The sequence below is a fragment of the Microcaecilia unicolor genome, chromosome 2 (genome assembly GCF_901765095.1).
Source record: "Microcaecilia unicolor chromosome 2, aMicUni1.1, whole genome shotgun sequence".
Classification (NCBI taxonomy): Eukaryota; Metazoa; Chordata; class Amphibia; order Gymnophiona; family Siphonopidae; genus Microcaecilia; species Microcaecilia unicolor.
This window is the reverse complement of record NC_044032.1, coordinates 360,784,318-360,810,662: the sequence shown is the minus strand read 5'-3', so window position 1 is coordinate 360,810,662 and position 26,345 is coordinate 360,784,318. Positions and strand designations below refer to the sequence as shown.

The 26,345-nt window shown below is 47.3% G+C and overlaps 1 protein-coding gene across 1 annotated transcript in view; it reads left to right on the top strand.

The window, feature by feature from the left end:
- The first annotated feature begins 5,231 nt into the window (after positions 1-5,231).
- The window catches only part of FUT10 (fucosyltransferase 10), a 52,327-nt gene continuing 31,213 nt past the window's right edge, over positions 5,232-26,345 (top strand). Inside the window, 3 exon segments of the mRNA XM_030192118.1 lie at positions 5,232-5,278; positions 5,875-5,938; positions 9,963-10,224. Coding sequence (XP_030047978.1) covers positions 5,232-5,278; positions 5,875-5,938; positions 9,963-10,224 — 373 coding nt within the window.

Genomic DNA, 26,345 nt, shown 5'->3' with positions numbered 1-26,345 from the left:
TCTACGGCCATCCCCTTCCCGGTGGTTGTGGAGGACGAACCCAGGGCTGAAATGTTTGAGCTCCTGGATTATCCTTCTCCACCTAAGGAAGCGTCCACTGTTCCCCTGCACCATGTCCTCAAAAAGACATTGCTGGCGAACTGGACCAAGCCTTTAACTAATCCCCACATCCCCAAGAAGATCGAGTCCCAGTACCGGATCCATGGGGACCCAGAGCTGATGCGCACCCAGTTGCCTCACGACTCTGGAGTTGTCTATCTGGCCCTAAAGAAGGCTAAGAGTTCTAGGGAGCATGCTTCGGCGCCCCCGGGCAAAGACTCTAGAACCTTAGACTCCTTTGGGAGGAAGGCCTACCATTCCTCTATGCTCGTGGCCAAAATTCAGTCTTACCAGCTCTACACGAGCATACACATGCGGAATAATGTGCGACAGTTGGCGGGCTTGGTTGATGCTCTTCCCCCTGAGCAAGCCAAGCCTTTTCAGGAGGTGGTCAGGCAGCTGAAGGCGTGCAGAAAATTCCTGGCCAGAGGAGTTTATGACACTTTTGATGTTGCGTCCAGGGCCGCTGCTCAAGGTGTGGTGATGCGCAGGCTCTCATGGCTGCGTGCCGCCGACCTGGAGAATAGACTCCAGCAGCGGATTGCGGACTCGCCTTGCCGTGCGGACAACATTTTTGGAGAAAAAGTCGAGCAGGTGGTAGAGTCTCTCCACCAGCGGGACACCGCATTCGACAAGTTCTCCCGCCGGCAGCCTTCAGCTTCTACCTCTACAGGTAGACGATTTTTCGGGGGAAGGAAGACTGTTCCCTATACTTCTGGTAAGCGTAGGTACAATCCTCCTTCCCGACAGCCTGCGGCCCAGGCTAAGCCCCAGCGCGCTCGCTCTCGTCAGCAGCGTGCGCCTCAGCAAGGCCCCGCGGCTCCCCAGCAAAAGCAAGGGGCGAGCTTTTGACTGGCTCCAGCAGAGCATAGCCGACATCCAAGTGTCAGTGTCGGGCGACCTGCCAGTCGGAGGGAGGTTGGAAGCTTTTCACCAAAGGTGGCCTCTCATAACCTCCGATCAGTGGGTTCTGCAAATAGTCCGGCAAGGATACACCCTCAATTTGGCCTCCAAACCTCCAAATTGTCCACCGGGAGCTCAGTCTTACAGCTTCCAGCACAAGCAGGTACTTGCAGAGGAACTCTCCGCCCTTCTCAGCGCCAATGCGGTCGAGCCCGTGCCATCCGGGCAAGAAGGGCTGGGATTCTATTCCAGGTACTTCCTTGTGGAAAAGAAAACAGGGGGGATGCGTCCCATCCTAGACCTAAGGGCCCTGAACAAATATCTCGTAAAAGAAAAGTTCAGGATGCTTTCCCTGGGCACCCTTCTCCCCATGATTCAGCAAAACGATTGGCTATGCTCTCTGGACTTAAAGGATGCCTACACACACATCCCGATACTGCCAGCTCACAGACAGTATCTGCGATTTCAGTTGGGCACACGCCACTTCCAGTACTGTGTGCTACCCTTTGGGCTCGCCTCTGCGCCCAGGGTGTTCACAAAGTGCCTAGCTGTAGTAGCAGCGGCACTTCGCAGGCTGGGGGTGCATGTGTTCCCATATCTCGACGATTGGCTGGTGAAGAACACATCCAAGGCAGGAGCCCTGCAGTCCATGCAGATGACTATTCGCCTCCTGGAGCTACTGGGGTTTGTGATAAATTACCCAAAGTCCCATCTTCTCCCAGTACAGAAACTCGAATTCATAGGAGCTCTGCTGGATTCTCGGACGGCCCGCGCCTATCTCCCAGAGACGAGAGCCAACAACTTGTTGTCCCTCGTCTCGCGGGTGCGAGCGTCCCAGCAGATCACAGCTCGGCAGATGTTGAGATTGCTGGGCCACATGGCCTCCACAGTCCATGTGACTCCCATGGCCCGTCTTCACATGAGATCTGCTCAATGGACCCTAGCCTCCCAGTGGTTTCAGGCTGCTGGGGGTCTAGAAGACGTGATCCACCTGTCCACGAGTTTTCTCGAATCCCTGTATTGGTGGACAATCTGGTCCAATTTGACTCTGGGACGTCCTTTCCAAATTCCTCAGCCACAAAAAGTGCTGACAACGGATGCGTCTCTCCTGGGATGGGGAGCTCATGTCGATGGGCTTCACACCCAAGGAAGCTGGTCCCTCCAGGAACGCGGTCTACAGATCAATCTCCTGGAGTTGCGAGCGATCTGGAACGCTCTGAAGGCTTTCAGAGATCGGCTGTCCCATCAAATTATCCAAATTCAGACAGACAACCAGGTTGCCATGTACTATGTCAACAAGCAGGGGGGCACCGGATCTCGCCCCCTGTGTCAGGAAGCCGTCAGCATGTGGCTCTGGGCTCGCCGTCTCGGCATGGTGCTCCAAGCCACATATCTGGCAGGCGTAAACAACAGTCTGGCCGACAGATTGAGCAGGATTATGCAACCTCACGAGTGGTCGCTCAACTCCAGTGTGGTGCGCCAGATCTTCCAAGCGTGGGGCACCCCCTTGGTGGATCTCTTCGCATCTCGAGTGAACCACAAAGTCCCTAAGTTCTGTTCCAGGCTTCAGGCCCCCGGCAGACTGGCATCGGATGCCTTCCTCCTGGATTGGGGGGAAGGCCTGCTGTATGCTTATCCTCCCATTCCTCTGGTGGGGAAGACTTTGTTGAAACTCAAACAAGACCGAGGCACCATGATTCTGATTGCTCCTTTTTGGCCGCGTCAGATCTGGTTCCCTCTTCTTCTGGAGTTATCCTCCGAAGAACCGTGGAGATTGGAGTGTTTTCCGACCCTCATCACGCAGAACGAAGGGGCTCTTCTGCATCCCAGCCTCCGGTCCCTGGCTCTCACGGCCTGGATGTTGAGAGCGTAGACTTTGCCTCTTTGGGTCTGTCAGAGGGTGTCTCCCGCGTCTTGCTTGCTTCCAGGAAAGATTCCACCAAGAGGAGTTACTTCTTTCTGTGGAGGAGGTTTGCCGTCTGGTGTGACAGCAAGGCCCTAGCTCCTCGCTCTTGTCCTACACAGACCCTGCTTGAATACCTTCTGCACTTGTCTGAGTCTGGTCTCAAGACCAACTCTGTAAGAGTTCACCTTAGCGCAATCAGTGCATACCATTACCATGTGGAAGGTAAGCCGATCTCGGGACAGCCTTTAGTTGTTCGCTTCATGAGAGGTTTGCTTTTGTCAAAGCCCCCTGTCAAGCCTCCTACAGTGTCATGGGATCTCAATGTCGTTCTCACCCAGCTGATGAAACCTCCTTTTGAGCCACTGAATTCCTGCCATCTGAGGTACTTGACCTGGAAGGTCATTTTCTTGGTGGCAGTTACTTCAGCTCGTAGAGTCAGTGAGCTTCAGGCCCTGGTAGCCCAGGCCCCTTACACCAAATTTCATCATAACAGAGTAGTCCTCCGCACTCACCCTAAGTTCTTGCCAAAGGTCGTGTCGGAGTTCCATCTGAACCAGTCAATTGTCTTGCCAACATTTTTTCCCCGTCCTCATTCCTGCCCTGCTGAACGTCAGCTGCACACATTGGACTGCAAGAGAGCATTGGCCTTCTACCTGGAGCGGACACAGCCCCACAGACAGTCCGCCCAATTGTTTGTTTCTTTTGATCCCTATAGGAGGGGAGTGGCTGTAGGGAAACGCACCATATCCAATTGGCTAGCAGATTGCATTTCCTTCACTTACGCCCAGGCGGGGCTGGCTCTTGAGGGTCATGTCACGGCTCATAATGTTAGAGCCATGGCTGCGTCGGTAGCCCACTTGAAGTCAGCCTCCATTGAAGAAATTTGCAAAGCTGCGACGTGGTCATCTGTCCACACATTCACATCTCATTACTGCCTGCAGCAGGATACCCGACGCGACAGTTGGTTCGGGCAGTCAGTTCTTCAGAACCTGTTTGGGCTTTAGGATCCAACTCCACCCCCCGAGGGCCCTGTTTGTTCTGTTCCAGGCTGCACTCTCAGTTAGTTGGTAAATTTTTTAGGTCAATCTCAGTTATGTCCTCGCCGTTGCGAGGCCCAATTGACCATGGTTGTTGTTTTGAGTGAGCCTGGGGGCTAGGGATACCCCATCAGTGAGAACAAGCAGCCTGCTTGTCCTCGGAGAAAGCGAATGCTACATACCTGTAGAAGGTATTCTCCGAGGACAGCAGGCTGATTGTTCTCACAAACCCGCCCGCCTCCCCTTTGGAGTTGTGTCTTCCCTTGAACTGTATTGCTACATACTGGACTGGCCGGCTCGAGCCGGTTTCGGGCGGGAAGACGGCCGCGCATGCGCGGTGCGCGCGGGCGCGCGAGAGCTAGCAAAGGTCTTTGCTAGGAAGATTCCGATTGGAGGGGCTGCCGAGGACGTCACCCCATCAGTGAGAACAATCAGCCTGCTGTCCTCGGAGAATACCTTCTACAGGTATGTAGCATTCGCTTTATGGATATGATTTCTAAACATTCAGCATAATGATAAAGGACAGACTTTTAAATGCCCAGTTGGGTATATATGTTAATCTCAACTTTGTTAAATGTTTCAGACATATCCATCTAATTGCTCCCATGAATAACTGAATTCTGTTATTTTGTCTCACTATATTTTCAAATGTAAGCCACACTGACCCTGAGTTTGCTTGTGGTAATATGGGATATAAATGTTTTTTGTTTTTTTTTTTAATCCTTCATTCTCCACATTTTGAGACACTGCCTAGCCAGATGGATGGTGATGGCACAAGGAAAGCAAGTTTGGTCTAGTGAAGACTAACTCAAAATAATGTGTTCCTTAGTGGGCCCTAGTATTACCATAATGAAAATGTGGCCATACCATGCCTCTGTGGTTTTGTTCCACTAACAAGTTAAATGATTAACGATTTCTTGAAAGGATTATATAAACTTTTGATGTAAGACTAGGAACACAAACATACACTTATTTATTCAGTATCACAAATTCCTCATGTACAGCCACAAAACAACCTTTTGAGTGTGGAGCTTGCCACTATTTTACTACACTGAAAACACACTAGCAAAATATTATTAGAAATAAGGGACTGCCTTTGCGTGATCCATCTGTAACAAGTCTAAAGTTGTTTCAGTTGGATAGGCAGTGCCTTAAAAGGTGGAGGAGAAAAGATATATTTTTTTAACTTATTGGACAGCTTTTACATTTATTTGAAAGCTTCCCATATATAGATATAAATATCATGAAATAACAATTGACTATCACTGAAACAGGGTTCCCAGGCTATGGATGCTGTCCTTGGGAAGGAGCCTGTACACCATGCACTCCATAGGTGTGTGAGGTTCAGAGAGTCTGCACCTGGCAGGTTGGTTCCTGCCTTCCACTTGACAAACATCTTCAGCTGTCTCCATCTTCTTTTGATGTCCTCTGTATCTCTGTTTGCGTGGTGGACCGCATTAAACCTCTGGCATCTTGTCATTCATTCTTTCTTCTTGGTGTACGGCTGTACGCACAGATAGCTTGTGCCTTGGGAGGAAACCGATTGGCATGGAGTATCACTACATTCTTCATTAGGAGCACTATTTCAGCATCGCTGAGATTGACCTTCCTGCTAAGTACCTTCTTTTTGGATGCCTTTGCAAGTGGGGGCAGTGCAGGTTTGAAAATCCTGAGATGCACTTTTTTATAGAGCACTTTAGACGTTTCAGCTGTGGGCACTTTGATATTTGAAGGATAAACTTTTCTTTTTTTTTTATAATGGCTGACACATGAAAATATTTTTGGGTAGAATGATGTCTAAAAAAGGCAAATTAGAAGCCATTTTTAATCCTCAACGCCTTAACGTTGCTAAGGAGGAGGTGGTTTATTAGTCAGGAATCCCAAACACCTTGGAAACTGACTCTTAAGCTCTCCATTATGCCCCCACAGCATCAGCCAGCTGAACCATGGGAGCTATGAGCCAGCTGGAGTCCCTATTTGCCATTGTTTCCAGGTAAGCAGAGACCTCTGAACCTATTCTTCCCCTTCTGGTAAGGAGATGACCTGAGATCTGGTCTGCCCCATGTTTTTGCTAACCAGGACTCATTCCTTTTTGCAAGACCTGGCTGCTGGACAAGATACAACATAGACATGGGGCAGCAGCAACACACGGGACAGCAGTGGACTTGTTTTATCTTATTTATGTATTTGTTGTTTTAATGCTGAAACAAAGTAACTGTGGGGATATGTGCAGATTGTACCCCACTGAACACACCCTTTTGTGTTTGCCTTCATGAGAAGCTGGGTGGGGGTTGGAATCCCTGGGAATGGGTCTGTGCACCATGTGCTCCTCAGGGCTGAGGGTCACAGGATCCTCATCCGGCAGATTCTCTGCAGCTCAAAATTCTGCTGCACGACTAATATTCCGCCAGTGTCGTTATGCTCATATTAGCCCTCTCCTCAAGTCACTTCACTGGCTTCTTATCCGTTCAGTTCAAACTCCTCTTATTGACCTATAAGTGCATTCACTCTACGGCTCCTCAGTACCTCTCCACTCTTATCTCTCCCTACATTCCTCCCCGGAACTGTGTTCACTGGGTAAATCTCTCTTATCTGCACCCTTCTCCTCCACTGCTAACTCCAGACTCCGTTCCGTTTATCTTGCTGCACTATATGCCTTGAATAGACTTCCTGAGCCGGTACGTCAAGCTCCATCTCTGGGCGTCTTCAAATCTAAGCTAAAAGCCCACCTTTTTGATGCTGCTTTTAACTCCTAACCCTTATTCACTTGTTCAGAACCCTTATTTTATTATCCTCACTTTAATATTCCCTTATCTCTTGTTTGTCCTGTTTGTCCTAATTAGATTGTAAACTCTGTCGAGCAGGGACTGTCTCTTCATGTTCAAGTGTACAGTGCTGCGTACGTCTAGTAGCGCTTTAGAAATAATAAGTAGTAGTAGTAGCTTTGCCCTTCACCTCCCTCTTCAACTGCCTCTTGTTTTTGTGGCCAGTCCTCAAGATCTCCATTTTTGTAAAACTCCACTAAACTTGGGCCATATGGCAAACCATTGCCAGCATTTACAGTGTCCAGTATATATATATATATATATATATATAAGAAGCAACTGTTTGTGCAGCTTTCTAAGCCCTCAGCCATCATGCTGGTTGTGGGCAAGGCAGTATGCTGAACAGAGAGTAAACTTTAGTTTGGGTACTGCCTAGAAACACCAGCTGGTTGGTACCATACTGGTGGTTAGTATGAGACAACAAACCTTTCCTAAGATTAGCTATGTGCAGTCTGGCAAATGGGTGTGGATCTGCAGGGTAGAAGGAGTAGATGGGGCTATACTCCTACTGCTAGTTAGTTAGCACAGACGTGGCAATGCTTAGAGTGGGTCAAATGTGGCTGACATGAGTAGCTGCTGCTCCTTTCCTGGGGGTTACAAAGGTTTGCCTATCCTCTTTGTGAAGGGACACCTGTTATGGGAACTTTGTTCCAGGCTCCAGCATAGAGATGGACTGGGGACCCAGCATGCTGGTTTCCACAAATACTTATGTCACGTGCCATCCAGCCCCATTAACCCCAACTATCCCACAGACCAGATCTCTGTAGGCAGCATTGTTATAGGATTATGCACAGATTGTGAACCCCCTGAGACAGATGACTTCAGAGTGCAATGGTGATGTAGATGGTCTGTCAACCCTATCCCGTGACTCACAGTGCTGTTTCTCTGAACTGATGTGTCTTCCCATGTCCAGGTTACTGTGTCTACATACGAGAAGACTGGCATTATTCAGTTCAGCTGGCCACCCTCCCCCAACTCCCCAGAGGGACACTGGCTGGGCTCTGGCAGTAGTGCATCTCTGATTGGGGCCTTTTCTGAGATGAGACCTTTCGCCAGATATGCCCTTGCCAGTTCCTGGAGGCATCCCGGCCCCTCAGGTGGTAAGGAGATGCCCAAGGAATCTGAGATGTGCAGACATCACATTGAGCCTACTGCTATATGGGAAAATGTGGGATACAAATGTAATAAATAAAAATAAATTGTATGCCTGCACACCTCTCTGACAGATTCCTTGGTCATCTCCTCACTACCTGAGGGGCCAGTTAATCGTGGTCCTTCTCCAGGATTTTCTTCCATGAACACAGAACAGAAATATTTGTTTAGCATGTTTGCTTTTTCCTCATCATTATCCACATAACGGTTCACAGCATCTTTCAGTCTCACAATTTCATTTTTAGTCTTCCTCCTTTCAGTAATGTACCTGAAAAAATTCTTGTCGCCCCTCCTTGCATTTCTAGCCATTTGTTCTTCCGCTTTCACCAGATGTATCTCTCTCTTGGCTTTTTTCAGTTTCATCCAGTATTCTTCTCTGTGTTCCTCTTCTTGAATTTTTCTCTATTCCATGAACGCCATCTCTTTAGCCTTTATTTTCTCAGCAACTTGCTTGGAGAACCATTTTGTTTTCCTTTTTCTCTTGCTGTTATTTACTCTCCTTACATAAAGGTTAGTAGCCATATTTATAGCTCCTTTCAGCCTGGACCACTGCCCTTCCACTTCTAGTATATCCTCCTAGCCTATTAACTCTTTCTTCAGAAATTCCTCCATTTTACTAAAGTCAGCATGTTTGAAATCCATGACTTTTGAGTTTTGAGTGGCTGCCCTCCCCTTTAGCTGTTATATCAAACCAAAGTCACTCAGACATTAGACACACTTTCCCCATTTGTGAGCACTAGATCCTGCTGTCTGTTGGAAGGCAGAGAAAAGGAAAGCTGGGGGCTGCTGGTTTTTACCCGAGGGCATCTCTGATCTGTGGTACCAATGAGATGACATAGCAGGGAACCCCAGTGGGGGCCAAGGATGTGACAGATGTTTGTCCCCTGAGAGGGTTGTCTCCCTACAGGTATGCAAGATGTGTCTTGGCCCTGCTGATGGGCCCTGGGTGACCAGGCACTGGCTGACAGGTAATATGTCACTGCACTGTTGCCTGGTTGGGGCCATTGTTACAGCTCTTGTCAGGGATGTGGGTGTGTGTGCATCCCCATGCCTATGTGGCCTACAGCTGGCTAGGAGATGACAGGGAACCCTGTTTGATCTTCCTCTCCTTCTGGCCACCTCTGCCAAAGTGGAAGGGTGAGATCTTTAGCAAACTAAGGGGCTGATGATCAGAAGTAAGTGCGGGTGCTTGGGGGTATTAGCACCTGCATTTGCTCTCACCACATGATCAGAGGCAGCGAGCGCGTGAAACAATGTGCTCACCAGCTCAGACCGCAAGTAGCATGTAAATGCATGCAAAACATGGCATCACCTATTTTAAAGGTGGCATCCCAGGAGGAGGGAGTGCTACTCCTTCTTCCCTTCTAAAGATACTGGAAGGGTTGGGGGGTTACTAGACCATCAGGGTGGGTGGGGATAGGGTTAGGGGGGCTGGATGTCCAGTGGACCTCCAGTCTCCTGTGTCTGGGGGGGGGGGGGGGGGTGAAGGGAAAGGAGAAGGCCACTGGGCAAACTTGTTGGGGGGGGGGGGGCTTAGGGGGGCTGGAGTTCTATCGGACCTCCAGCCCCTTGCGTATGGGGGGAGAGGGGACAGGACCTTGTGTTTGGCAGGTCAAGGCTTTTGTTTTTTGATAGCCCGGACCTGTCAAACAACTTTTGTGGGAGGACTGTGCCTTGGGCGCATGCCCAGGCACAATCCTGTAGAAGTACCCCAATGATTAGAGCTAATAGCGCGCCTAAATGTGTATTCTATTAACTCTGATCATCAGGGCTTTATTTCCCTGCGCTGTTCCAATGCTAGTTTTACAGTGCTGTTTGGAACAGTGTGAGGAAATTGATCATGGGCGTTGTTAACAATTGCTAATCCCAGTTAACTTGATCTCATTGCATATAATGGGACCTTTGGTAAAATAACACGTCTCAGAGTTAGTCCATGTTGATAACACTAACCATAGGTGTAACGACAAAATAGTATGGAACAGATATCACTCATTATTCTATTTTTGTTTTATGTCCCAAGGTGGTGGTTGAACTGGGAAGATTGAGAAAAGCAATGTTAAACGTTCTGGCTCAAAGGAAGATCCACAGCTGCAACATTCTTTCCTATTACTGAAGAAGCTAGAGCCATACAGCACGTCATTAACAGCCTCAGATGTTGCAACTAGATACCCCATTCTAATCTGGTGGTCTCCGTTGACTGGAGAGACTGGAAGATTAGGTCAGTGTGGCACAGATACTTGTTTCTTCACTATCAACAGGACCTATCAAGAGGACCACAGGACTAGAGCATTTCTCTTCTACGGTAAGGAGAAGATACACGGAGTTCTTAAAAATTCCTGACCAAGAGAAATAGATTAGGACAAAGGTCTTATTCTGTCTAGTCCTGGGAGAAAATAGTGCTTGTAAAAGTAAGAAAACCAGAATATTTTAGACAAATGTATGGGGTTTTGGTGTTTTGTTAATTTAAAAAAAAACAGAACTAAACATTTCTAGTTCCTCATCCAAAGGTATCATCAACACAAAATATGATGATCCTTAAATGGGGGAGGGATCACCAGAAATAAGAGCTATAAACACTAGCAGAGTTTGGGTTTATAATTTCATCAGAAGAGTGTATTCAGAAGACACTTTGGGCCCTGTTTACTAAGCTGCTCTGTAGGCACGCTAACATTTTTAGCGTGTGCTAAAAACACTAGTGCATCTTAGTAAGCAGGGCCCGTCATCTTAATAAGCATCTGAGCATGCTTTATTCAATAGCAGCCAATATTTGACAGGAGGTGATTGGGCAGAAGCTTTCTGAGCATAGAAGTATAGAAGCCCAATCCTCTGTTGCCTCAGGTACAAACTTAGGGATTCTTTTACTAAGCTATGATAAGCTCTAACGTGTGCTTACTGCAGCTTACAATGGTGTATCGCAGGGCGCACTGAGGCGTCCTGCGGTTGCAAAAGTGCAGTGCTACCCATGTTTTAAAAAAATATTTAAATTTTTTTTTAACTGAGAGGGTGTGTCGGGGTAGAGAGAGGGGGCAATTATGCACTAATGTTAGCACGTCAGCATTGCTGAATGCTAACAGATTAGTGCATGAGCCTTTACTGCCTACAAAATAGGTGGCGGTAAGGGCTAACATGCTAATTTTTGTTAATAGCCATGTGCTAAGGGCAACATTAGTGCATGGTCATTAAATCGGAAAATGGCAAATTGACCATTTTCCGACTGCGGTAGAAATGACCTTAGTACGCGGGGAAGACCCACGTAAAGGCATGCTAAGGCCTTTTTTTGCCTCAGCTTTGTAGAAGGGCTCCTTAGATTGTAAGCCCTCTGGATACAGGAAAATACTACTGTATCTGAATGTTAACTCTCTTTGATCTACTACAGAAAAGGCATGAGCTAAATCCCCCCCAAAAATATGGAAGCAGAGAAAGGGCAAAAAGACTGAGGAACACCAACAGGTGTGGAAGAGTGGCCTAGTGGTTAGGGTGGTGGACTTTGTTCCTGGGGAACTGAGTTCAATTCCCACTTTAGGCACAGGCAGCGCCTTGTGACTCTGGGCAAGTCACTTAACCCTCCATTACCCAGGTACAAATAAGTACCTGTATACAATATGTAAGCCGCATTGAGCCTGCCATGAGTGGGAAAGCACGGGGTACAAATGTAACAACAACAAAAAAAAAGAGAGTGAATGACTTCAAACCTAACATAAAGAAAGGGAAAAAAATAGGTACAAAAAACAATTGGAGAAAGAAAGGGATGGGGGAAGAACCTAAAAGGACACTTTTAAGGTGCAATGAGAAGGAAACCAGCTTACTTTGAAAGTGTGTACTCAGCTGAACTCCAGTATAAAGTACCAATATGTTTGCAGTGAGAGTGGTTGAATTTTCTGGGCTTTCTGCACGTGGAATAGCAATGATGGACATGTGTCATGCATTTTAGATTGTGGGGGCAGCTTTCAGAGTCATTTGTATTTTAACCATGCAAATGGGCTGTTTGAAAATTGGTCACTCCATTTCAGCAGCAGAATTCCTGGAGGTGGGTTTAGGGTGGGAATAGCAATAATATACATGCTTTGTATTTTCAAATGTATGCACTTCAGGCCTTTCACTTAAACAACCAAAGCAGTTTACACAATAAAAACACAAAAATAGAAAGTAACTCCAATGATTTTAGAGGGCAGTAAAGAGGGAAAAGTAAGGAAAAATAAGAAAGGTTGGAAAGGTTCCGTATTGTCCAAGGAACACCCACATCACCCAAGGGAACCTTGGGGAAATGTTAGAGAAAAAAGGTGAGTTTTCAAGGCAGAATGGAATTTAATATAGGACTGTTCAGATCAGAGGTTGAGAGTTCCAAAGAATAGGGGCTTGGAAAAAGATGGGAGAATGCCGAGTAGACTGAGGGTAGGACAAGGCAGTGTGCATTTGCAGAAAGAAGGGCACGGGGGGGGGGGGGGGGGGGGGGGGGGTGGGGGGGGGGGGGGGGGGGGGGGGGGGGGGGGGGCACGTTAGGGAGAAGCGATCAGGGAGGAGAGATGATGAAGGGATCCGAATGGATATAGAATCTTATATGCAAGTATGAGGATTTGTGCTGAATACAAAAAGAAATTAGGAGCCAGTGAATGGTGCATAGGAACAGGAGTGACTGATCCTGGCAGTAGTGCATGAGTGAGGATTCCTAATAGCTGTATTTTATACAGTCTGAAGACATTTTAGAGAACTAGATGGAAAACTAGATGAGATAACAATAGTCAAGACCAATTTGTAACAAGGGAGTAAAGGAGAGAAGCACAGGCTCGACATACAATATAACTACAAGAGAGCAAATAGCACACCATGAGAAAAAACAGATTGGACAGTTGAGGAAATGAGAGAATTAAAAGTCAACTGGGAGTCCAGATTGACACCCAGATAATGCATGGAGTCTACAGGGAGACTGAAAAATTGCCCAGAATGAGGGAAATATTTGGGTGATACCTGTGACGGTCACCCAGAGGCCCACAGTCCTTGGCAAGGATAAGAATAAGTTTGTTGGAGGATAGCCACTCATCTATTGTGTCTAGGCAGTTTTGATGAATGGTCAGATCCATGGCTAGAGGGTCTTGTTTGAAACAAGCAAGATATGATCTGAGTATATTTAAATGTAACTGAGAAAGACTCAATCAAAGTTGCCAAGGGCCTAAAGAAGATATTAAAGAGGAGTGGTGAAAGCACAGAACCTTGGGGACACACCAGAGTAAGGGAGTGAGAGGTGGAAGTTGGAAGCTGACGCTGAACCTGGAAGATACGATCCTTAGAAATGAGCAGAACCATTGAAGGACAATACCTGAGATACCAAATGAAGACAGCCTAGCTAAAAGCAAAGAGTGGTCCACGAGATCGAAAGCAGCTGTGAAATCAAGTGAGACAAGAAGCAGAATGTTACCTTGTTCAAAGATAGAGTGAAGGTCATTCATGAGGGAAATCATATAGTTCCTGGGTGTTTCTTGGACTATTCATTAACCTTCAAAGCCCAGATCAATCAGGTTTGGAAAAAAATCTTTTTTCCCATTTGCGTCAGTTGAAGACTGATAAAGTCTATATTCCATAATTCTCCTTTTGCTTTTTTGGTTCAGATGCTGGTTTTGTCTAATCTTGGATTATTGTAATTCATTGTATGTTGGTTTGAATAGTAGATTCTTAGCTAAATTAAATATTATTGCAGTAATACGGCAGTTTTGTTTATTTTTCAATTATGAAAATATGACAGTGTTTCTAGTTAGTTGAAGGAATTACATTGGCTCTGTGTGCAAGAATAATTTTTAAAACTGTATTTATAGTTTTTTAGATATTATATGGGAATACATCAGAATTATTCACATTTTTTCTTACTGTTTTTTTTAATTCAACGGAATTCACACCAGTCTTCTATTAAAATTTCCGGTTATAAAGAATATACAATTCAAACGTCGGTTCAGTTCCATGTTTCCTTTCCAAGCTACCTCTGAGTGGAAGAATTTACCTGGTGTAATTCATTTAGAATTAAACTATATGTGTTTGTGTAAGAAGTTGAAAACATTTTTATATGATACATTTTACATTTTTATTTCATTTTATGTGAGTTTTTGTATTGTAAATTGCCTGGAACCTTCTGCTGGGATAGGTGCAGTATATAAGCTATGAATTAGATTAGATTAGACTGGCCTGGATAAAAACCTGACTGATAAGGATGAAGCAAATTGGAGGACTTGGCATGGCTAGACAGATGTGCGAATACCACCCTTTTCATGAGTTTAGAGAGAAATGGAAGATTGGCGTTAGCTAAGATTTTGGGATCAATAGAAGGTTATATAAGAACATAAGAATAGCCATACTGGGTCAGACCAATGATCCCATCTAGCCCCAGTTTGGAGAAGGGTAGTTAGTGGGGTTCCCCAGGGGTCTGTGCTGGGACTGCTGCTTTTTAACATATTTATAAATGACCTAGAGATGGGAGTAACTAGTGAGGTAATTAAATTTGCTGATGACACAAAGTTATTCATAGTCGTTAAATCGCGGGAGGATTGTGAAAAATTACAAGAGGACCTTACGAGACTGGGAGCCTGGGCGTCTAAATGGCAGATGACGTTTAATGTGAGCAAGTGCAAAGTGATGCATGTTGGAAAGAGGAACTCGAATTATAGCTACGTCATGCAAGGTTCCACGTTAGGAGTCACTGACCAAGAAAGGGATCTAGGTGTCACTGATGATACATTGAAACCTTCTGCTCAGTGTGCTGCTGCGGCTAAGAAAGCAAATAGAATATTAGGCATTATTAGGAAAGGAATGGAAAAAAAAGAATGAGGATGTTATAATGTATTCAATTCTGGTCGCCGTATCTCAAAAATATATAGTGGAATTAGAAAGGTGCAGAGAAGGGCGACAAAAATGATAAAGGGGATGGGACGACTTCCCTATGAGGAAAGGCTAAAGCAGCTAGGGCTCTTCAGCTTGGAGAAAAAGCGGCTGAGGGGAGATACGATAGAGGTCTATAAAATAACGAGTGGAGTGGAATGGGTAGATGTGAAGCGTCTGTTTACACTTTCCAAGAATACTAGGACTAGGGGGCATGCGATGAAGCTCCAATGTAGTAAATTTAAAACAAATCGAAGAAAATATTTCTTCACTCAACGTGTAATTAAACTCTGGAATTCGTTGCCAGAGAATGTGGTAAAGGCGATTAGCTTAAGTACATAAGTACATCACACTGGGAAAAGACCAAGGGTCCATCGAGCCCAGCATCCTGTCCATGACAGCGGCCAATCAAGGCCAAGGGCACCTGGGAAGCTTCCTAAACGTAAAGACATTCTATACATGTTATTCCTGGAATTGTGGATTTTTTCCCAAGTCCATTTAGTAGCGGCGTTTTAAAAAGGTTTGGACAGCTTCCTAAAGGAAAAGTCCATAGGCCACACTATTTCTGGGACAAGCAGTATAGAATGTTTTGTACTTTTTGGGTTTCTGCAAGGTATTTGTGACCTGGATTGGCCACTGTTGGAAACAGGATGCTGGGCTTGATGGACCTTTGGTCTTTCCAGTATGGCAATACTTATGTACTTATCCTGTTTCTAACAGTGGCCAATCCAGGTCACAAGTACCTTGCAGAAACCCAAATAGTAGCAACATTGCATTCTATGAATTTTAGGGCAAGCAGTGGCTTCCCCATGTCTGTCTCATTAGCAGACTATGGACCTTTCATCCAGAAACATGTCCAAACCATTTTAAAACCCAGATAATGTTACACATCCTCCGGCAATGAGTTCCAGATATTAGGTATTCATTGAGTGAAAAAATATTTCCTTTTATTTGCTTTAAAAGTATTTCCATGTAAATTCATTTAGTGTCCCCTAGTCTTTGTACTTTTTGAAATGGCCATTTTGTTTTGAACTATATGAGATGAAAGAAACCTGAAGGCAGCATTAGCAGCACTAAGTCCCTGAGGAAACCACATTGAGGTGAAACGGTGGCGCTGTTGGACAAAGGCTGTGTTGTTTCATATTCTTTGGCGCTTTCAATTAAGCCTGTTTGTGTGACTACAGTCAGTATTTATATTTTTGAAGCACAGTATTGAGCACGATAAAAAAATCAAGGGGAAACCTTAAACCCCCATGATAGAAACTATCAACGGCCAACACTTGGCACGTTGTAACCTAGGACGTCTGGTCCGATAGGTTCTCAGGGGTTTTCTCCTTGTATTAAAATACACAATAGAAAAATAAATTGGATAAGCTTTCTTCCCTGGTGTTTTTCCTGTTTCGTTTAATTAAAGCACTCTTCCAGGAAAGAGGGATTTTAACCTTGCCGTGACAAATTGTGAAAGAGAGTGGTCATTCTCATGTATGGGACGGATAAAAAATTAGCTGCATACAATGATGAAACAGGAACAACTGAATTCGCTTTCACTCGTGTCAATTGAAAGTGAACTTACTAAACAGACTTTGATGATGTGGTGGATGAATTTTCATGTGAGCAATAGGTCTCCTCTTACTCTGTTAGACAACAATTACTAATTTGTACAACAGTGAGCTAGAGCCTCGATAATATACACATATTGTTTAATTTTAAAACGCAACTTGATGTTTTACATTTGTATAAATATTGTGTTCCTTGTGTGATGGATAGTAAAACTATGTACTTGGCAGTTGCGGCCAGAAAGGGGGAGGGGGCTTTATGTGCTACGTGGCCCAGGGGCCCACAAACTTGTGATCCATCTCTGCCCCATATGCTTTATGATGAAGACCACTTACCATTTTAGTAGCCGCCCTCTGGACTACCTTCAACCTGTTTATATCTTTCAAAGGTGTGGTCTCCAAAATTGTACACGGTACTCTAAATGCGGTCTCATCAGAGACTTATACAGAGGCACTATCACCTCCTTTTTCCAGCTGACCATTCCTCTCCCTACACATTCAAGCATCTTTTGGTTTTTCTACTCCTTTGGCCACCTTAAGATCATCAAATAAGTTCACCCCTAAGTCCTGCTCTTCTTTCATTCAAGTAAAATGGATCCCAGTATCCCTAACGTCTCTTTATACCTTCACAGGGTCAGATTAGTCAAAGCTCTTTACTATAAACAATGAAAAGCAGTCAAGTTTTGGAGTCACTGTCTCCAGTATGTATTCTGTAATGTTGACAGAAAGCTTAAATGAATCCGTATGACAGTGTGTTAGGTAAATTCAAAAGCTGCACTGCAGTGTATTTTAGTCTGCTGAAGTTTACGATTCTCCATCCTTCCTCAGAAGAGCCTTATTGCTCTGACCTGTACATTTTGAAATGGCTGCTATAAAAAGGTATACAATCCAGTTGACGTGGTAGGCAATTGCACAGAACAGCAGTTTCCAGGGTCAGTAAATGGATTTCAATTTACTTAAGCAGGCAGTTTTTTTCCCTGCAAATAAGCAAACCCTGGAGGAATTTGCTTAGGGCTGAATGGTGTGTCTCTCATAATAGTTTGAGGGAATTGCACTGCTCTGTTATTACTCTGACACTAGTCAATTTCATAACCAAGTGATCTCAGAGCTACAGCATGGTGGATGGTTTCAAAAACATTTTGTAGAGTTCTGCAGATTTGGCTTGGTACAATATGTGAAATTTCAGGTGCTAAAAATGCTATAGACATCTGTAAAAACACTTGCTTCAGGAAGCATGAAATTGTTTCTAAGAATCAGTAGAAAAAAATTATTCTTCTGGTGCAAAACAGTGTGGAGTCAATGTTTTACTGAGGCCCCCTATTGGTTTTTCTGAAAAGAAGAAAATCCTGAGTGTGCTTTAATATGCATGCATGAGATAAGACTGTGTATTACAGCCTTTCAGTTTCACTAAGGGGCTGTGATACCATGATTGGAGGGGGTGGGGGCGGTGTCATGGAGCCTGGTAAGCCAAGACATACACACATTCTCCACAAGTTATGCTGAAGTAAAGGTGTTGGAAGTGCTCCTGTTCACTTCACAGGAGGGGAGAAAACAATATTGAAAGCTAATTCAGTAAGCACAACAGTGTCTTTGGATGGCCTGCTCCTGCAGGACCACAGCATACATGAATTCCTCTCCACTCTGCAACCACTCTTGCTGGTCTGTGGACTGGTCCCTGAATCCAGAGTTCCAGCACAGTCTCTAGCAGGTACACAAGGCTGGCCTGTATCCGCTTCAGGGTAAAAACATCTGTAGTGGGTGTCGTTGCTTCCAGGGTTGCCATATAAAAAAAAATTCCCACACAAAACCGCTCAAAACCCGCCCAAAAACCGCACACACCCCACCCCCGCCGTCATCACCCCCGCCCCTTCCGTCATCACCCCACTCCCGCCATCATCAACCCCACCCCTTCCGTCATCACCCCGCCCCCGCCGTAATCAGCCCCACGCAATACGTCACCAAACCCCGCCCAAAACCCCGCCTCTGTCGCCATTAGCCCCACCCCCGCCGGCCGAAAAACCGCCCAGAAAAAAGAAACGAGCCCAAAAAACTGCAACCGCCGCGGGCAAAAGTTTCCCGTGGCGGGTTGCGGAAAACCGCCTAATTGGGCGGGAAAACCACCCATCAGGCAACCCTGGTTGCTTCCCTCTAGGTCTCCCTTAATCTAGCTGTAGCCCAGCCTTTTATACTTCCTGGTCTATGCCCTTCTGGCTCCACCTATTGCATGTCACTTCCCCCTGGGGTGGGACCAGGGGTTAAGGTGGTTTTGACCAAGGAGGTTGGAGAAAGAACAGAAGACAACATGAGCCTATCGGGCCCATTATGCTGGCTGAAGCCAGTAGGTGTCGCATGCCACCACATTGAGTCACCCAAAGCAATAGCAAATGCTATTGAAAACAATAGGAAATGCTTATTAGAAATAACAGACTACCTATGCATAGTCCGTCTATAAAAAAAAAAAAGTCTAAAGGTGTGCCAGTTGGATAGGCAGTGCCTTAAAAATCAGAGGATTAAGGATTTTATTTTTTGTTTGACAGCCTTTTTATTTATCTGAAAGCTTTCTATGTGTAGATGTATATCATAAAATAAAGCTGAAAATAGAAAACTATATCCCCCCTGTCCAATTTCCTCATATTTCTCCTATCCACTACCACACATTCTCCTTCCTCCCTATACACCTTTACCTTTATACTCCCATCCTTCCTGTCTCATCAGCTCGTAACCTTGGGGTCATCTTTGACTCCTCCCTCTCCTTCTCTGCACATATTCAACTGACTGCTAAAATCTGTCGTTTCTTTCTCTATAATACCACCAAAATTTGCCCTTTCCTTTCTGAGCACACTACCAGAACCCTCATCCACACTCTTATCACCTCTCACTTAGACTATTGCAACTTGCTTCTCACAGGTCTCCCACTTAGCCATCTCTCTCCTCTTCAATCTGTTCAAAATTCTGCTGCTCGACTAATATTCCGCCAGAGTCGTTATGCTCATATTAGCCCTCTCCTCAAGTCACTTCACTGGCTTCCTATCCGTTTCCGCATACAGTTCAAACTCCTCTTATTGACCTATAAGTGCATTAACTCTGCAGCTCCTCAGTACCTCTCCACTCTCATCTCTCCCTACATTCCTCTCCAGGAACTCCGTTCACTGGGTAAATCTCTCTTATCTGCACCCTTCTCCTCCACTGCTAACTCCAGACTCCGTTCCTTTTATCTTACTGCACCTTATGCTTGGAATAGACTTCCTGAGCCGGTACGTCAAGCTCCATCTCTGGCCGTCTTCAAATCTAAGCTAAAAGCCCACCTTTTTGATGCTGCTTTTAACCCCTAACTCTTGTTCACTTGTTCAGAACCCTTATTTTATCATCCTGACTTTAATATTCCCTTATCTCTTGTTTGTCCTGTTTGTCTGCCCTAATTAGATTGTAAGCTCCTTCGAGCAGGGACTGTCTCTTCATGTTCAAGTGTACAGCGCTGCGTACGTCTAGTAGCGCTATAGAAATGATACGTAGTAGTAGTAATATGCCTTGGGAAGCCTGGTGTTATAAATATTGGAAGTAAAATTAAATTCTCCTTTCATTGGGGCACATGAAATCACATCTTCACTTCATCCTAATGGGCTCGGAGAACTGCTTGAGATTCCTTCTTCTGGTAGGAGTTTGTGTTTCCATCGAACCCTAGATCTGAACTATCCAATTTTAAAAGATGTTCAGTTAAAATCCATTTATTAGGGTTCTTTTCCTTTTCAGGGGGCATGATTTGGAATATGCTACCCCAGACTATGAAGAATCTACCATTTTATGTACTATTTAGGAAGACTTTAAAAACTTAGTTATTTGATAAGGAACTTGAGAAATTGGAATTTAGACTGGATGATGCTACTTTTGTATAAAGATAATTTTTGTAATTCCCTCTAATATAGAGAACCTCTTATTTTGTTTACCGCAATGAATCTTTTTTGGAATAATAGGCAGTATATAAAATCTAGATAGAATAGAATAGAAAGTTTACGTTTTAAATACACAAATGGATTATTCTGTTTTGAGCATGTTTCAGGGACAAGTGGTTTTATAAGTCGAAATAATAAAAAAAAAATATTTTGTTTCATGCAGATCTCTCATTTGTTTAAATATAACTAAAGACTTATTTTACAAAGCCATGCTAGGGATTTCTATAGGCATTCAATTCCTGTGGGCTTCCTCTCATAAGCTGTGTGGGAATCTGTAGCGCAGCTTTGTAAAAGAAGCCCTAAATGGGCTATAAGCCCCTAATGCAGTCCATTGATTTTCTTCTATTTTGTTCTTATGATGACTTATACTGTGCCGAAACTGAAAACTCTTATCTCTTCTATCTGGTCAATAATAAAAGGAGCTCATTATGAACACTATCCACCCTAAAAGTTTGTTTTGTGGCTGTACATGAGGAAATTGTGATATTCCATAAATGTGTGTGTTCTTCCTAGTTATGCATCCAAAGGTTATATAATCCTTTCAAGAAAACCAGTTAATTGTTTAACTTATTAGTGGAGCATAACCACAAGGGCATGGTATGGTCGCATTTTCAACATGGTAATACTAGAGCCCAGCTACGGAACAGGCTATTTTGAGTTAGTCTTCACTGGACCAAACTTGCTTTCCTTATGCCATCACCATCCAGTCGGATAGGCATTGCCTTAAAAGGTGGAGGTAGATAAGCTTCATACAGAACAAGAAAAACCAGTGAACCGTCCAACATGGCAAACTATAAACTTTTATAGAGAAACATACCCCAAGAACCCTTCCCCTTCTGCTCTCTCTTCCCTCCCTATAAGCCCACCTGCCAAAATAGCTAAGAAATGATTTACTCTGTTCTAACAAGGGCGTCCCATCAAGCTATGCATCACCATTTGCAAAATATAAATGTCATTCAGCTCCAGCTCTTTAACTGCTGCTTTCCCTTAGGCATCATTATTCCTAGGACTCATCTGTTTCTCCGAGGACAAGCAGGCTGCTTGTTCTCACTGATAGGGTGACGTCCACGGCAGCCCCTCCAATCGGAAACTTCTCTAGCAAAGTCCTTTGCTAGTCCTCGCGCGCCCGCGCGCACCGCGCATGCGCGGCCGTCTTCCCGCCCGAAACCGGCTCGAGCCGGCCAGTCTTCTTTTGTCCGCACTCGGTACGGTCGTGTTTTCGCCGTGTCGAGCCCCGGAAAGTCGACCTCGCGCGTCCAAAATTTATTTTGACGTGATTTTCTTCGGAAAAGTCTTTTCAAGTGTCGGGAAGTGCTCCGGAAACCCCCCCCCCCGGGTTTCATGTTAATCCTCCCCGTACTTCCAGCTTTTTGCCCCGATAAGTTTTCTTTCGTCGTCGGGATAGGCCTCTTTTCGGCCTCGGTCGAGATTTTCTCCCTTACAAATTTTTTGGTGCTCTTTTTCCGTCATTTCGGACTTTGATTTCGCCGGCGCGATTTTTCCGCCCATGACATCGAAGCCTTCCAGCGGCTTCAAGAAGTGCACCCAGTGCGCCCGGGTTATCTCGCTCACTGATCAACACTCGTCGTGTCTTCAGTGTCTGGGGGCCGAGCACCGCCCTCAGAACTGCAGTCTGTGTTCCCTGCTTCAAAGGCGGACTCAGGTAGCGAGATTAGCCCAGTGGAACGTGTTGTTCTCGGGCTCTTCGTCGGCATCGGCACCGGGATCTTCGAGTGCATCGACGTCGTCAGCGTCCAGACCATCTTCCTCTCGGCCGCCCCTGCATCGAGTGCATCGAGGCATCGGGCCTCTGCATCGGCGCCGAGACATCGGATAGCTGCATCGACGTCGGTGGTACCGGGACCTCGTCTGCTGATGTCGTCGGACGGTGGTGCATCGTCAGGAGTGCAGGTGAGGGCTGTCCATTCCCCTGCTGGTGGCGGTGAGCCTTCGGGTGGGTCTCCTCCTACCCTGAGGGCTCCTGCGGTACAGCCCCCCCGAGACCGACCTCCTTCGGCCTCGGCCCCGAGGAAGCGACGGCTGGATTCTACGTCCTCCTCGTCGGTGCCGGGGAGCTCCGGTGACATGCTTCGGAAGAAATCGAAGAAGCATCGACACCGGTCGCCTCCCCGCGTCGGCACCGAGAGCTCTGGGTCGCCGAGGGAGTCGGCACCCAGCAGGCATCGGCACCGAGAGGACCGCTCACCCTCTGTTCAAGAGGTGTCGATGCGCTCCACTCTGGACAGCCCGGAACAGCCTCCTCGCCCGGAACAGGTTCTGACGTCGACGCCTGCATCGACCTCTTTGCCTTTCTCTGCAGCCGCTCTGAACGAGAGCCTCCGGGCCGTTCTCCCAGAGATTCTGGGAGAGCTGTTGCGCCCTACCCCTCCGGTACCGGCGGTGCTTGCGCCTCCGGTACCGTCGAGCGTGGCGCCGGCTGGCCCATCGCCCGGGGTGAGGTCCCCGACGTCAGTACCGCGTGCGGTGCCGACTGCGGCCACCTCCCAGGAGGGCTCCCCGACTACGTCGGCGGAGGGAGCTTCGCCGATGCGGGCCAGGGAGTCTACCTCTCGACGCCCCCATCGTGGACGTGGCTCCACTGAGTCGAGCCGGGCGAGGTTGCAGACACAGGTTCGTGAACTTGTGTCTGACACCGAGGGTGAGGCCTCGTGGGAGGAAGAAGAAGACCCCAGATATTCTCTGACGAGGAGTCTGAGAGTCTTCCTTCTGATCCACTCCCTCTCCTGAAAGACAGCTTTCTCCTCCTGAGAGTCTGTCTTTTGCTTCCTTTGTCCGGGAGATGTCTACGGCCATCCCCTTCCCGGTGGTTGTGGAGGACGAGCCCAGGGCTGAAAATGTTTGAGCTCCTGGACTATCCTTCTCCACCTAAGGAAGCGTCCACTGTTCCCTTGCACCATGTCCTAAAAAGACATTGCTTGCGAACTGGACAAACCTCTAACTAATCCCCACATCCCCAAGAAGATCGAGTCCCAGTACCGGATCCATGGGGACCCAGATCTGATGCGCACCAAGTTGCCTCATGATTCTGGAGTTGTGGATCTGGCCCTAAAGAAGGCTAAGAGTTCTAGGGAGCATGCTTCGGCGCCCCCGGGCAAGGACTCTAGAACCTTAGACTCCTTTGGGAGGAAGGCCTACCATTCCTCTATGCTCGTGGCCAAAATCCAGTCTTACCAGCTCTACACGAGCATACACATGCGGAACAATGTGCGGCAGTTGGCGGGCTTGGTTGATGCTCTCCCCCCCGAGCAGGCCAAGCCTTTTCAGGAGGTGGTCAGGCAGCTGAAGGCGTGGCAGAAACTTCCTGGCCAGAGGGGTGTATGACACCTTTGATGTTGCGTCCAGGGCCGCTGCTCAAGGTGTGGTGATGCGCAGGCTCTCATGGCTGCGTGCCGCCGACCTGGAGAATAGACTCCAGCAGCGGATTGCGGACTCGCCTTGCCGCGCGGACAACATTTTTGGAGAGAAAGTCGAACAGGTGGTAGAGTCTCTCCACCAGCGGGACACCGCATTCGACAAGTTCTCCCTCCGGCAGCCTTCAGCATCTACCTCTACAGGTAGAAGATTTTTCGGGGGAAGGAAGACTGTTCCCTACTCTTCTGGTAAGCGTAGGTACAATCCTCCTTCTCGACAGCCTGCGGCCCAGGCTAAGCCCCAGCGCGCTCGCTCTCGTCAGCAGCGTGCGCCTCAGCAAGGCCCCGCGGCTCCCCAGCAAAAGCAAGGGGCGAGCTTTTGACTGGCTCCAGCAGAGCATAGCCGACATCCAAGTGTCAGTGCCGGGCGACCTGCCAGTCGGGGGGAGGTTGAAAGCTTTTCACCAAAGGTGGCCTCTCATAACCTCCGACCAGTGGGTTCTTCAAATAGTCCGGCAAGGATACACCCTCAATTTGGCCCTCAAAACCTCCAAATTGTCCACCGGGAGCTCAGTCTTACAGCTTCCAGCACCGGCAGGTACTTGCAGAGGAACTCTCCGCCTTCTCAGCGCCAATGCGGTCGAGCCCGTGCCATCCGGGCAAGAAGGGCTGGGATTCTATTCCAGGTACTTCCTTGTGGAAAAGAAAACAGGGGGGGATGCGTCCCATCCTAGACCTAAGGGCCCTGAACAAATATCTCGTAAAAGAAAAGTTCAGGATGCTTTCCCTGGGCACCCTTCTCCCCATGATTCAGCAAAACGATTGGCTATGCTCTCTGGACTTGAAGGATGCCTACACACACATCCCGATACTGCCAGCTCACAGACAGTATCTGCGATTTCAGTTGGGCACACGCCACTTCCAGTACTGTGTGCTACCCTTTGGGCTCGCCTCTGCGCCCAGGGTGTTCACAAAGTGCCTAGCTGTGGTAGCAGCGGCACTTCGCAGGCTGGGGGTGCACGTGTTCCCATATCTCGACGATTGGCTGGTGAAGAACACATCCGAGGCAGGAGCCCTGCAGTCCATGCAGATGACTATTCGCCTCCTGGAGCTACTGGGGTTTGTGATAAATTATCCAAAGTCCCATCTTCTCCCAGTGCAGAAACTCGAATTCATAGGAGCTCTGCTGGATTCTCGGGACGGCTCGCGCCTACCTCCCAGAGACGAGGGCCAACAACTTGTTGTCCCTCGTCTCGCGGGTGCGAGCGTCCCAGCAGATCACAGCTCGGCAGATGTTGAGATTGCTGGGCCACATGGCCTCCACAGTTCATGTGACTCCCATGGCCCGTCTTCACATGAGATCTGCTCAATGGACCCTAGCCTCTCAGTGGTATCAGGCTGCTGGGGGTCTAGAAGACGTGATCCACCTGTCCACGAGTTTCTCGAATCCCTGTATTGGTGGACAATCTGGTCCAATTTGACTCTGGGACGTCCTTCCAAATTCCTCAGCCACAAAAAGTGCTGACAACGGATGCGTCTCTCCTGGGATGGGGAGCTCATGTCGATGGGCTTCACACCCAAGGAAGCTGGTCCCTCCAGGAACGCGGTCTACAGATCAATCTCCTGGAGTTGCGAGCGATCTGGAACGCTCTGAAGGCTTTCAGAGATCGGCTGTCCCATCAAATTATCCAAATTCAGACAGACAACCAGGTTGCCATGTACTATGTCAACAAGCAGGGGGGCACCGGATCTCGCCCCCTGTGTCAGGAAGCCGTCAGCATGTGGCTCTGGGCTCGCCGTCTCGGCATGGTGCTCCAAGCCACATATCTGGCAGGCGATAAACAAACAGTCTGGCCGACAGACTGAGCCGGATTATGCAACCTCACGAGTGGTCGCTCAACTCCAGAGTGGTGCGCCAGATCTTCCAAGCGTTGGGGCACCCCCTTGGTGGATCTCTTCGCATCTCGAGTGAACCACAAAGTCCTTCAGTTCTGTTTCCAGGCTTCAGGCCCCCGGCAGACTGGCATCGGATGCCTCCTCCTGGATTGGGGGGAGGGCCTGCTGTATGCTTATCCTCCCATTTCTCTGGTGGGGAAGACTTTGTTGAAACTCAAACAAGACCGAGGCACCATGATTCTGATTGCTCCTTTTTGGCCGCGTCAGATCTGGTTCCCTCTTCTTCTGGAGTTATCCTTCGAAGAAACCGTGGAGATTGGAGTGTTTTCCGACCCTCATCTCGCAGGACGAAGGGGCTCTTCTGCATCCAGCCTACGGTCCCTGCTCTCACGGCCTGGATGTTGAGAGCGTAGACTTTGCCTCTTTGGGTCTGTCAGAGGGTGTCTCCCGCAGTCTTGCTTGCTTCCAGGAAAGATTCCACTAAGAGGAGTTACTTCTTTCTGGGGAGGAGGTGTGCCGTCTGGTGTGACAGCAAGGCCCTAGCTCCTCGCTCTTGTCCTACACAGACCCTGCTTGAATACCTTCTGCACTTGTCTGAGTCTGGTCTCAAGACCAACTCTGGAAGAGTTCACCTTAGCGCAATCAGTGCATACCATTACCATGTGGAAGGTAAGCCGATCTCAGGACAGCCTTTAGTTGTTCGCTTCATGAGAGGTTTGCTTTTGTCAAAGCCCCCTGTCAAGCCTCCTACAGTGTCATGGGATCTCAATGTCGTTCTCACCCAGCTGA